The sequence below is a fragment of the Anolis sagrei genome, chromosome 3, assembly GCF_037176765.1.
Source record: "Anolis sagrei isolate rAnoSag1 chromosome 3, rAnoSag1.mat, whole genome shotgun sequence".
Classification (NCBI taxonomy): Eukaryota; Metazoa; Chordata; class Lepidosauria; order Squamata; family Dactyloidae; genus Anolis; species Anolis sagrei.
In genome coordinates this window covers 93,775,536-93,789,174 of record NC_090023.1, presented here as the reverse complement: position 1 = coordinate 93,789,174, position 13,639 = coordinate 93,775,536, and the positions used below count along the sequence as shown (strand labels likewise).

The 13,639-nt window shown below is 42.5% G+C and overlaps 1 protein-coding gene across 7 annotated transcripts in view; it reads left to right on the top strand.

Moving 5' to 3' along the window:
* Window positions 1-13,639, top strand: part of TBL1X (transducin beta like 1 X-linked) — a 178,075-nt gene that overhangs the window by 124,652 nt on the left and 39,784 nt on the right. For all 7 annotated transcript variants that reach the window (XM_060769926.2, XM_060769924.2, XM_060769922.2 and 4 more), the window contains one exon: window positions 1,675-1,782. In XM_060769926.2, the coding sequence (XP_060625909.1) occupies window positions 1,725-1,782 (58 nt within the window). In that variant the 5' untranslated portion in view covers window positions 1,675-1,724. The remainder of the gene's footprint in view (window positions 1-1,674; window positions 1,783-13,639) is intronic.

Genomic DNA, 13,639 nt, shown 5'->3' with positions numbered 1-13,639 from the left:
GAACATCATCTATCCTCTTTCCCAAGAAGCAGAGACTTCCTTACTGAGAAAAAGATCCTGGCAGTTTCTCAAGGAGAAAAGTAAATAAAAGGGGGCTCCATAGCTATCTGGATTGTGTGAAGTACAAATTAGTGCAATAAATAAAAACAGTAATTGGGTAGAAAGGTCCTAATTTACCCTGACTGTAAAACTATGGGGGGAAATTAATCTGAATGGTTGATGCATTATATTAGGACAGTGAAATAAAAGCACCACATAGTTCCAAAGAGCTGCTCACATAAATAATGCAGAGACATCTGCTACAGTCATGCATGACCTTCAGCTTTAGAGAAACCTGTAGAAGTGTATCGCTCACTTAAAGCAGCAGATGTGGCTCTGAGCAGCAGAAATGGCCAAACAGAGCCTTTTAATGCCAAAAAGGGGAGGCATGGCAGTTATGACCAACGTATGTATTGCAGATGTCAGGCCAAAAATGTAATTGTGTGGTATTACTTTGAAAGTAGTTATACTCCAGAAACTTCGCTTTTGTGGCTACCACAAACTACATTCAATTGAGAGTCATTGAAAAAATATATCAAAATGTGCTGCAGGATGTCCCACAAAAACAAAGTTTTTACAGTTTAATGAACTTTTTCTATGTTTTTAGGATAGAACCAATTAGGAGATGACCCAGGAACAAAAAATGTGTTACATAGTGAAATAATCAGCATGTGCTCCTGGTGCATTGCTCTTGCAAAACTGCATATTTCAAACAATCTACAATAGCTTATTTCAATATCTCATTCATTGTTTTATAATGTGTATAATTGTAAATCACCACTTATGTGCATGAAGAAAAGTGTTGAACTATAATATTACTTGGCAATCCCTTTTTTATTTCTTTTTGTTTTTTATTTAATAAATAATTCACAGGCAGAATCTACACTTCCATATAATCCTGTTTCTGAATCCAGATTATCTGCTTTGCACTGAACTGTATGAGTATACTGCCATATGTTCCAGTTCAAAGCAGATAATTTGAATTCAGAAACGGGATTATTTGGCAGTGTAGATGGGGCCTTTGTCTCTCTGAGTGATAACTTAGTGACTCTGTAGCAGTCTCACAGAATCTTTTCTATATATTTTTTTTACTTTTGTTGTTGTTTATTTGTTCAGTCATTTCAGACTCTTTGTGACCTCATGAACCAGCCTACGCCATGAACCAACCCTCTCGCCACCCAATTCCTTCAAGGTCAAGCCAGCCACTTCAAGGATACCATCCACCCATCTTGTCCTTGGTTGGCCCCTCTTCCTTTTTCTTCCATTTTCCCCAGAATCATTATCTTCTCCAAGTTTTCCTATGTTCTCATTATGTGGCCAGAGCACTTCATCTTTGCCTCTAATATCCTTCCCTCCGGTGAGCAGTCATTCTTTATTTCCTGGAGTATGGATTTGTTTGATCTTCTTGCGGTCCAAGGCACTCACTCCCAGAATTTTCCTCCAACACCACAGTTTACTAGTCTCTACAATTTCTTCTTTCTTTCACTGTTTGCTGCACAAGTTCACATTTGTTTGGTTTGATCAATGAAGAATAAATTCATTTCTAATTCAAATATAAATCAAAACTCATGTTTAAGTAAAAGTGAAGTGATCATGCTCAAACCCTGTTATCTATAACTCTTCTTTTTTGAACAGAGTGTGGATCACACTTCTTGCAAACCTCATCATATTGAGGTGGGGCTAAGATGAGCATAACCAGTGACGAAGTGAATTTCTTGGTGTATCGCTATCTTCAGGAATCAGGTAACGTGTCTTATGTTACAATATTACATGTCATTTAGAATGTTTTCGCAAAACACTTTTTGTGATGCTTATTCAAATTACATTGTGCGTTTTGAAGGCGAGGCATTTTTGCCCATCTCAGCTGCAAAATAACTGCAATCTCATTTTAGATTTGCAAATGGTATTACAGGGTGAGCGCCCCTTATCAAGAAATCCAAAATATTTCAAGATCCAAATTAAACTATGTTTTATACACAACATTATTTAAAGTATTGCACATAAAGTTACATTCAAGCTATGTGTATAAGGGGTACAATCGGATTCAAATCTTTGCTCAGTCATGAAATCCACTGGGTGACCATAGGCAAGCCACAGGCCCAGCCTCAGAGGAAGGCAATGCCAAACTCACTCTGAACAAATCATCTAGCATAGGATTTAGAATTTTGCAACCATCCATATTTTGTTGGACTACAGCTCCCAGCTGCCTTAACCCAGCAGCCTTTACCAGTATGGCCAAGGGTGAGGGACACTGGAAGCTACAATCCCAAAAATATCTGCATGGAGTCATGATTCCCATCCTTGGGTTAACACAGGTGTCCCCCAACTTTTTAAACAGAGGGCCAGGTTACAGTCCCTCAAACTGTTGGAGGGCCAGATTATAATTTGAAAAAAAAACAAACATGAATAAATTCCTATACACACTGTTAATATCTTATTTGTAGTGCAAAAACACTTTGAAACAATACAATAATTAAAATGAAGAACAATTTTAACAAATATTGGAAACTGTTTTTAATTGAATGCTTACAATCATCAGATGCTAAAAAACAATTGTAAGCATTCAATTAAAAACAGTTTCCTGGTTCAAAACATAATCCAGATCAGTCCACTGTGGTTTCTTGCTTATGCATTTCCCCCAGCATTGGAGAATATAACTGCTACTCTAGAATTTGAATAGCTGGCATATAACTTACCTAAGAGTCAGCTGGTGCTTTGAACTACATTTTTGCAGAAGTTAGTTATCCTGAAGGCTACTCATGTATGCTCCAGCAAAGGATCACCGCCTTGTCAGGGCGCTGGAGCTTGAGCACCTCAATGATGTCATGAGCGAAACCGTGAAGGGCCACCCAAGACGGGACGGTCGTGGCAGAGAGGTCAGACCAAGCGTGATCCCTGGGGAAGGCAACGGCAAACCACCCCAGTATCCTTGCCAAGAAAACTAAATGGACCAGTACAACCAGAGATATGTCGGTATGCCATTGGAAGATGGGACTCCCAGGTCGGAAGATGGCCAAAATGCTACTGGGGAGGAGCAGAGGATAAGTTCAACTAGCCCCAGATGTGATGACGCAGCTAGCTCAAAGCCGAAAGGAAGGCTAGCGGCCGACGGTACTGGAGGCGAACGACGAATCCGATGCTCTAAAGATCAACACACCATAGGAACCTGGAATGTAAGATCTATGAGCCAGGGCAAATTGGATGTTGTTATTGGTGAGATGTCAAGACTAAAGATAGACATTCTGGGGGTCAGCGAACTGAAATGGACTGGAATGGGCCACTTCACATCAGATGACCACCAGATCTACTACTGCGGACAAGAGGAACATCGAAGAAATGGAGTAGCCTTCATAATTAATAAGAAATTCGCTAAAGCGGTGCTTGGATACAACCCAAAAAATGACAGAATGATCTCAATTCGAGTGCAAGGAAAGCCTTTCAACATCACAGTGATCCAAATATACGCCCCAACCACAGCTGCTGAAGAAGCAGAAGTAGATCAGTTCTATGAGGATCTGCAGGACCTACTGGATAATACACCAAAAAGAGACATTATTTTCATTACAGGAGACTGGAATGCCAAGGTGGGAAGTCAAATGACAACTGGGATCACAGGCAAGCATGGTCTGGGAGAACAAAATGAAGCGGGACGCAGGCTGATAGCATTCTGCCAGGAAAACTCGCTGTGTATAACGAATACTCTCTTCCAACAACCTAAAAGACGGCTTTATACATGGACCTCACCAGATGGTCAACACCGAAATCAGATTGACTACATCCTTTGCAGCCAAAGGTGGCGGACATCCATCCAGTCGGTGAAAACAAGACCTGGGGCTGACTGTAGCTCAGATCACGAACTTCTTATTGCCCAATTTAGAATAAAACTAAAGAGATCAGGGAAAATACACAGACCAGTTAGATATGATCTCACTAACATTCCTAGCGAATATACAGTGGAAGTGAAGAACAGATTTGAAGGACTAGATTTAGTAAACAGAGTCCCAGAAGAACTATGGACAGAAGTCCGCGACATTGTTCAGGAGGCGGCAACAAAGTACATTCCAAAGAAAAAGAAAACCAAGAAGGCAAAATGGTTGTCTGCTGAGACACTGGAAGTAGCCCAAGAAAGGAGGAAAGCAAAAGGAAACAGGGATAAGGGGAGATATGCCCAGTTAAATGCGCAATTCCAGAGGTTAGCCAGAAGAGATAAGGAACTATTTTTAAATAAGCAATGCACGGAAGTGGAAGAAGACAACAGAATAGGAAGAACAAGAGACCTCTTCCAGAAAATTAGAAACATTGGAGGCAAATTTCAGGCAAAAATTGGTATGATAAGAAACAAAGATGGCAGGGACCTAACAGAAGCTGAAGAGATCAAGAGAAGGTGGCGAGACTATACAGAAGATCTGTATAGGAAGGATAATAATACCGAGGATAGCTTTGACAGTGTGGTGAATGAATTAGAACCAGACATCCTGAGGAGTGAGGTTGAATGGGCCTTAAGAAGCATTGCTAACAACAAGGCAGCAGGAGACGACGGGATCCCAGCTGAACTGTTTAAAATCTTAAAAGATGATGCTGTCAAGGTGATGCATGCCATTTGCCAGCAAATATGGAAAACACAAGAATGGCCATCAGACTGGAAAAAATCAACTTATATCCCCATACCAAAAAAGGGAAATGCGAAAGACTGCTCAAACTTCCGTACAGTGGCCCTTATTTCTCATGCCAGTAAGGTAATGCTCAAGATCCTGCAAGGAAGACTCCAGCAATACATGGAGCGAGAGTTGCCAGATGTTCAAGCTGGGTTTAGAAAAGGCAGAGGAACGAGAGACCAGATTGCCAATATCCGCTGGATAATGGAGAAAGGCAGGGAGTTTCAGAAAAACATCTACTTCTGCTTCATTGACTATTCTAAAGCCTTTGACTGTGTGGATCATAATAAATTGTGGCAAGTTCTTGGTGGGATGGGCATCCCAAGCCACCTCGTCTCTCTCCTGAGGAATCTGTACAAGGACCAAGTAGCAACAGTAAGAACTGACCACGGAACAACAGACTGGTTCAAGATTGGGAAAGGCGTACGGCAAGGCTGCATCCTCTCACCCAACCTTTTTAACTTGTATGCAGAACACATCATGCGATGTGCGGGGCTGGATGAATGCAAAGCTGGGGTGAAAATTGCTGGAAGAAACATTAACAACCTCAGATATGCAGATGACACCACTCTGATGGCCGAAAGCGAGGAGGAGCTGAGGAGCCTTCTAATTAAGGTGAAAGAAGAAAGCGCAAAAGCCGGGTTGCAGCTAAACGTCAAAAAAACCAAGATTATGGCAACAAGAATGATTGACAACTGGAAAATAGAGGGAGAAACCGTGGAGGCCGTGACAGACTTTGTATTTCTAGGTGCAAAGATTACTGCAGATGCAGACCTTGGCCAGGAAATCAGAAGACGCTTACTTCTTGGGAGGAGAGCAATGTCCAGTCTCGATAAAATAGTGAAGAGTAGAGACATCAGACTGGCAACAAAGATCCGCCTAGTCAAAGCCATGGTATTCCCTGTAGTAACCTACGGATGTGAGAGCTGGACCTTAGGGAAGGCTGAGCGAAGGAAGATCGATGCTTTTGAGCTGTGGTGTTGGAGGAAAGTTCTGAGAGTGCCTTGGACTGCGAGAAGATCCAACCAGTCCATCCTCCAGGAAATAAAGCCCGACTGCTCACTGGAAGGAAGGATACTAGAGACAAAGTTGAAGTACTTTGGCCACATCATGAGGAGACAGGAAAGCCTGGAGAAGACAATTATGCTGGGGAAAGTGGAAGGCAAAAGGAAGAGGGGCCGACCAAGGGCAAGATGGATGGATGGCATCCTTGAAGTGACTGGACTGACCTTGAGGGAGCTGGGGGTGGTAACGGCCGACAGGGAGCTCTGGCGTAGGCTGGTCCATGAGGTCACGAAGAGTCGGAGACGACTGAACGAATGAACAACAACAACTCATGTATGTTTTAAAGAAAGGCTTACTATTGAAACGAAACACTTTGCTTTGTTGTAGAGTGGGGTGGATTTAAAGAAAAGGAGACTTTATTGTCTTGGCACGTGTAAAAGCTCTGGTGGCCATCTGTGGAAAATTTCAGTGTTTGGAAACCTTGCTCGCTCATTACCTTGTGTCAACAGTGATGGCCTATTCACGCTTGCTGGTTACAGGTGCTTATTATGACTGAATGCAGAGCACAGCTTAGGGCAAAATCTGCTAAGCATAATTTTTCTTGCCAGAAAGTGAACCTGGAAACTGTCTCCATTACCTCTTTTAACCTTTTTTTCTCCCAAATAATATTTTTCATCTATTGGAGTGAAAGAGGATCTGTTTTGCACCTTGGCCATATTGAAAAGATTTCAGAGTTGAAGGAACTGTGTATGTGATTATAATGACTGGCAAAATCTTTAGTGCTCTTTCAAATATCACTTGTATGAAAAAGGAAAAAGAATAATTATTTTATTTTTTAGTACCTGTTACATTTAAGTAGGTTTTTCAAAGTGCTAAATAAAACATGTTTTTCTGGTTCATTAATTTAAAAAAATACTTTCCTAGTGAAAGATGACTAAATTTAGAGTTCAAAAATTTTGGCAGGAACTGTCCAACTGATGGGATATAAGGAATAAGATCTCCTTTTTTCAGATGCATCTACACCACAGAATTAATGTAGTTTGACACAACTTTTACTACAATGACACGATGCTATGGAATCCTGAGAATAATTTGATGACGTGCCAATGCGCTTTGGCAGGGATGTCTTTAAAACTGTAGTTCCCATGATTCCATAGCATTGAACCATGGCAGTTAAAGAGGCTTCAGGCTATATTAATTCAGCAATGTAAACATATTGTTCAAATCCAAAGAGCTACATATTAATTTGTAATACAGCAGAAGTGCTCTCTTTGCATTCCTTGTGCTTCTCCCAAATACCCACATATTTGCTTTAAAAATCTGAAAATTACAGTTATACAGACATTCATGCCCCTTATCTTTTCTCCAGTGCCCTTGCTCGGAGAAGTTTTAGAAAAGCAGATACTTTGATAGCCATATCTCTTTATTGTAATGTGTTCAAGTCTCCTTAGTGATACAGGATGCATTCCCTAGACCAGGGGTTCCCAAACTTTTTCAGCCCTTTTTGAATCAAAAGTTTCTTGTGGAGCCCCAAGAAAAAATTCTATATTATATAATATATAATGTATATTTATCAGGCATGGACACACCTTCTGACCAACATAAACTTAATAGTATTTCAGTGGAAGACTCCAAGGGCCATCCTGTCCAGTTCCCTTCTGCCATGCAGGAAAAGGACAATCAAATCACCTCCTGAGTGCTGGGAGGGAAATAAAGTTGTGGATGCAAGAAGGTGAGGGGGAAAGGATCTTGGCAATGAGGGAGGTGAGGAAAAAAGGCTTTTGGTGGCAAGGGATGTTGGGGAGGATCAGGAAAGAGGAGAAAATGCTTGGAGGGGATGGAGGAGGGAAGCACAAAACCTCTCAACGTGCTTTGCGGAGCCTCAAGGGCTCCATGGAGCACACTTTGAGAACCGCCACCCTAGACTTTTGGCATTGTCACTAACACAACCATTTTTCAAAATTAGTTGGTTTGTTGTTTATTGATTCAGATAATGATCCATTTGCCTTCCCATACTATGAACCTGCTCCATCCAAATTACATTTAGACCATTTTAACCAGACTGGTGAACCACTTTTATCAGTACCACTATTATGAATAGACTGAGTTAGTTTTTAGTGCTTACTTAACCCAGTGCTGAGTCCAAGCAAATGTTCAAGGTAGCAACTATCTCTCCTGCTTTGATGAAAAGAGAAAAAAAGAGTTGAGTTTTAAATGCTTGCTGATAACACCTTACTCTGACCAACTGAAGATGACACTCTCCTCACAGTTTTATGTATATATTAAAAACATGGGGAGAAGATAGATATGTGGAACCTCCATGGGTCAAGCTCTTTCTATTCTGGAACTGGCTATCCATTTAGGACACCAACTCTCATCTCAATTCAGCCTTCTTCCTTAAAGGGTTGCCAGATTGAAGGTGTTGTTGTTCATTCGTTCAGTCGTCTCCGACTCTTCATGACCTCATGGACCAGCCCACGCCAGAGCTCCCTGTCGGCCGTCACCACCCCCAGCTCCCTCAAGGTCAGTCCAGTCACTTCAAGGATGCCATCCATCCATCTTGCCCTTGGTCGGCCCCTCTTCCTTTTGCCTTCCACTTTCCCCAGCATAATTGTCTTCTCTAGGCTTTCCTGTCTCCTCATGATGTGACCAAAGTACTTCAACTTTGTCTCTAGTATCTTTCCCTCCAGTGAGCAGTCGGGCTTTATTTCCTGGAGGATGGACTGGTTGGATCTTCTCGCAGTCCAAGGCACTCTCAGAACTTTCCTCCAGCACCACAGTTCAAAAGCATCTATCTTCCTTCGCTCAGCCTTCCCTAAGGTCCAGCTCTCACATCCGTAGGTTACTACAGGGAATACCATGGCTTTGACTAGGCGGATCTTTGTTGCCAGTCTGATGTCTCTACTCTTTACTATTTTATCGAGATTGGACATTGCTCTCCTCCCAAGAAGTAAGCGTCTTCTGATTTCCTGGCCACAGTCTGCATCTGCAGTAATCTTTGCACCTAGAAATACAAAGTCTGTCACGGCCTCCACGGTTTCTCCCTCTATTTTCCAGTTGTCAATCATTCTTGTTGCCATAATCTTGGTTTTTTTGACGTTTAGCTGCAACCCAGCTTTTGCGCTTTCTTCTTTCACCTTGATTAGAAGGCTCCTCAGCTCCTCCTCGCTTTCGGCCATCAGAGTGGTGTCATCTGCATATCTGAGGTTGTTCATGTTTCTTCCAGCAATTTTCACCCCAGCTTTGCATTCATCCAGCCCCGCACATCGCATGATGTGTTCTGCATACAAGTTAAAAAGGTTGGGTGAGAGGATGCAGCCTTGCCGTACGCCTTTCCCAATCTTGAACCAGTCTGTTGTTCCGTGGTCAGTTCTTACTGTTGCTACTTGGTCCTTGTACAGATTCCTCAGGAGAGAGACAAGGTGGCTTGGGATGCCCATCCCACTAAGAACTTGCCACAATTTATTATGATCCACACAGTCAAAGGCTTTAGAATAGTCAATGAAGCAGAAGTAGATGTTTTTCTGAAACTCTCTGCCTTTCTCCATTATCCAGCGGATATTGGCAATTTGGTCTCTCGTTCCTCTGCCTTTTCTAAACCCAGCTTGAACATCTGGCAACTCTCGCTCCATGTATTGCTGGAGTCTTCCTTGCAGGATCTTGAGCATTACCTTGCTGGCATGAGAAATAAGGGCCACTGTACGGAAGTTTGAGCAGTCTTTCGCATTTCCCTTTTTTGGTATGGGGATATAAGTTGATTTTTTCCAGTCTGATGGCCATTCTTGTGTTTTCCATATTTGCTGGCAAATGGCATGCATCACCTTGACAGCATCATCTTTTAAGATTTTAAACAGTTCAGCTGGGATCCCGTCGTCTCCTGCTGCCTTGTTGTTAGCAATGCTTCTTAAGGCCCATTCAACCTCACTCCTCAGGATGTCTGGTTCTAATTCATTCACCACACCGTCAAAACTATCCTCAATATTATTATCCTTCCTATACAGATCTTCCGTATAGTCTCGCCACCTTCTCTTGATCTCTTCAGCTTCTGTTAGGTCCCTGCCATCTTTGTTTCTTATCATACCAATTTTTGCCTGAAATTTACCTCCAATGTTTCTAATTTTCTGGAAGAGGTCTCTTGTCCTTCCTATTCTGTTGTCTTCTTCCACTTCCATGCATTGCTTATTTAGAAATAGTTCCTTATCTCTTCTGGCTAACCTCTGGAATTGCGCATTTAACTGGGCATATCTCCCCTTATCACTGTTTCCTTTTGCTTTCCTCCTTTCTTGGGCTACTTCCAGTGTCTCAGCAAACAACCATTTTGCCTTCTTGGTTTTCTTTTTCTTTGGAACGTACTTTGTTGCTGCCTCCTGAACAATGTCTCGGACTTCTGTCCATAGTTCTTCTGGGACTCTGTTTACTAAATCTAGTCCTTCAAATCTGTTCTTCACTTCCACTGTATATTCGCTAGGAATGTTAGTGAGATCATATCTAACTGGTCTGTGTATTTTCCCTGATCTCTTTAGTTTTATTCTAAATTGGGCAATAAGAAGTTCGTGATCTGAGCTACAGTCAGCCCCAGGTCTTGTTTTCACCGACTGGATGGATGTCCGCCACCTTTGGCTGCAAAGGATGTAGTCAATCTGATTTCGGTGTTGACCGTCTGGAAAGGTCCATGTGTAAAGCCGTCTTTTAGGTTGTTGGAAGAGAGTATTCGTTATACACAGCGAGTTTCCCTGGCAAAATTCTATCAGCCTGCATCCCGCTTCATTTTGTTCTCCCAGACCATGCTTGCCTGTGATCCCTGTTGTCATTTGACTTCCCACTTTGGCATTCCAGTCTCCTGTAATGAAAATAATGTCTCTTTTTGGTGTATTATCCAGTAGTTCCTGCAGATCCTCATAGAACTGATCTACTTCTGCTTCTTCAGCAGCTGTGGTTGGGGCATATATTTGGATCACTGTAATGTTGAAAGGCTTTCCTTGCACTCGAATTGAGATCATTCTGTCATTTTTTGGGTTGTATCCAAGCACCGCTTTAGCGAATTTCTTATTAATTATGAAGGCTACTCCATTTCTTCGATGTTCCTCTTGTCCGCAGTAGTAGATCTGGTGGTCATCTGATGTGAAGTGGCCCATTCCAGTCCATTTCAGTTCGCTGACCCCCAGAATGTCTATCTTTAGTCTTGACATCTCACCAATAACAACATCCAATTTGCCCTGGCTCATAGATCTTACATTCCAGGTTCCTATGGTGTGTTGATCTTTAGAGCATCGGATTCGTCGTTCACCTCCAGTACCGTCGGCCGCTAGCCTTCCTTTCGGCTTTGAGCTAGCTGCGTCATCACATCTGGGGCTAGTTGAACTTATCCTCTGCTCCTCCCCAGTAGCATTTTGGCCATCTTCCGACCTGGGAGTCCCATCTTCCAATGGCATACCGACATATCTCTGGTTGTACTGGTCCATTTAGTTTTCTTGGCAAGGATACTGGAGTGGTTTGCCATTGCCTTCCCCAGGGATCACGCTTGGTCTGACCTCTCTGCCACAACCGTCCTGTCTTGGGTGTCCCTTCACGGTTTCGCTCATGACATCATTGAGGTGCTCAAGCTCCAGCGCCCCGACAAGGCGGTGATCCTTTGCTGGAGAGATTGAAGGTACATAATGTCAAAGTAAGACCCAGAAAAACCCATAATACACATTCTCCTTGTATTTCCCCTCAGGGTGACTGAGGCAATTTTCACTCTGGTCTACTTGACCTTAACTGAGGTGAACAAGATGTATCCAGTTCTCAATTTTCTGATATTGGGAATTTCTGTGTTTACAGGCTTAAAAATGCAGGCAACTCCCACTGTCTATTTGAAAGCTGAATTGACAATGCCGAGGGCTTCTTTGGGGGCACAATAAAGGACAGTCCAGAGAACCTAGAGCAGGCATGGGCAAATTTTGGCCCTCTGGGTGTTTTGGATTTCAACTCCCAGAAATCCCAGGCATTTTACCAGCTGTTGAGGATTGTGGGAGTTGAAGCCCAAAACACTTGGAGGGCTGAAGTTAGCCCTCTAGAGGGCTGAAGTTGTCTGACCTAGAGGGATCAATGACTGAAAAATATATTTGAGAACCACATTTTCCCAGCACTTAACTATACCATGGTTGTTGTTGCTTTATTTCAAAATCTAAATCTTTGTTGAGAAGCAGATTCACATTTCTCAGATGCTTTTGCGAGACCATGTTTGCTTGTAAAGAAAGTGCATGGAATGTAAACAAAAGATGAATCTAACAGCAAATCCCAGTGACACCAGGTGAGCTCTGTACTGTTCAGGGATTTGAACCTAGGTCTTTCTGATCTTATCACATCTGACAAAATGTTAGTAACTATGACTGTTGAAAGCTCTTTCACCCACTGAAAGATCCTGTTTTTTGTCACCCAAATGAGCTTTCTACATGCATGAATGCAGGATAGTTGGAGGTTGTGAATGAGTTCCTACATGCCTGAGCCATGGCTATGGTATTCATGCAACAAGAATCGTTGTAACATCTACTCAGGGTGGTCTATGAGGTTAAAAGACATAAAAAGATTCTCTGTACATTCACTTTTATCATGATCTTTGAGAATGGAAGATAAGGAAGGAGGAGAGTTTTTCATCCTCTACTTTGGAATACAGGTATATGAGAGAATGTATTCTGACACCAGGCTCTGGAGAGGAGGAAAGAATAAGAGACATTGAAACTAGAAAAGAAATGAGATGAAAAAAAAGTATGATATCATAGCTCCCAATTCATTGCTTTTTCAGCCTTTTTTCAGAAATAAAGTTTTTCTACTTTTATCAATAGTCTATACTGATGTGAAGCTTTAGAATCAATCTGATTAATATTAAAGATTAAGAACATCTGTACATTGCCTTGGTCAATGGAGTACCACAAGTGAATAATGTTGTGGCTCAGCATCTTGACAGTGAAGCTACTACCGGTTGTAGGAGAAGGAGGAGTGATGCTGAGTCAGAGCTGGATCAGCGTCAGCTGAAGCGTATTCGAGATATATTCTTGGCACCTAGCGACACGGAAGATTTTGCAGGGTTTGGACCCGAGGATCTGGAAGAAGGGGATTACCGGGGAGTAAAGCGGGTTGCCAATGAGTCTGATAGTGATGAGGAAACTTTGAATAAATGGCTTAAAGATACAGCTGACAATTCCAGTGCAGATGAACTGGAAGCCAGTAATGAGGAGATGGAGGAGGAATTGGACTGGACTCGGGTTAGGGAAATTCAGGACATATGCAATCAACATAGGACATATGCAATGCAGTCCAGTGATGAGTTCGAGGGATTCCAAAATACATGGCAGGAAGGTACATCTTGGCAGGATCCTGGACTAGATCAACGATGGCAGCGTTGGCGAGGTAACGAGCCAGCAGCTGAGGGAGATGACCCAGATGATAGCGATGATAGCCAATCAAGCGATAGTGACTGCTAATAAAAATGAGAGCTCTAGGATGTGTAGCTTTGCAGAGGACAAAGCGTTGTATCCAGTCTTTGTGCTGCCTAACCTCTGTTTGGGTCCTGAGTTTCCAGTTATTGTGTCTTCTTGTGCCTTGACTTCGGATTGGACTACGTGAGTGACTTCTCCTTGCCCCTGACTTTGGAAACGTTCCTGGACCATGCAATTGTTTTCTGGACTTTGTTTACTGCTCTTGCCTGTGTATGACCAAGGACCGTTTGACTCCCGTGTTTATCAACACCAGCGTTTGCTCCTGCTTTCCTTTTTCCCTGAGTTTGAGTCCTGGGATAATCCGGCTTTTCTCCCTCCTTTGTTTACTTGCCTGAAGGCCTTTTGTTTTGTTAACTAGCACTGCTGTTCAAGTGCTGTTAGTCTACCAGAGACTCATTAAAGACTTTTGTTAATCCTTAAACTGCTGTGTGAGACAATCTTTGGTGCCCAGTCACAACAAAT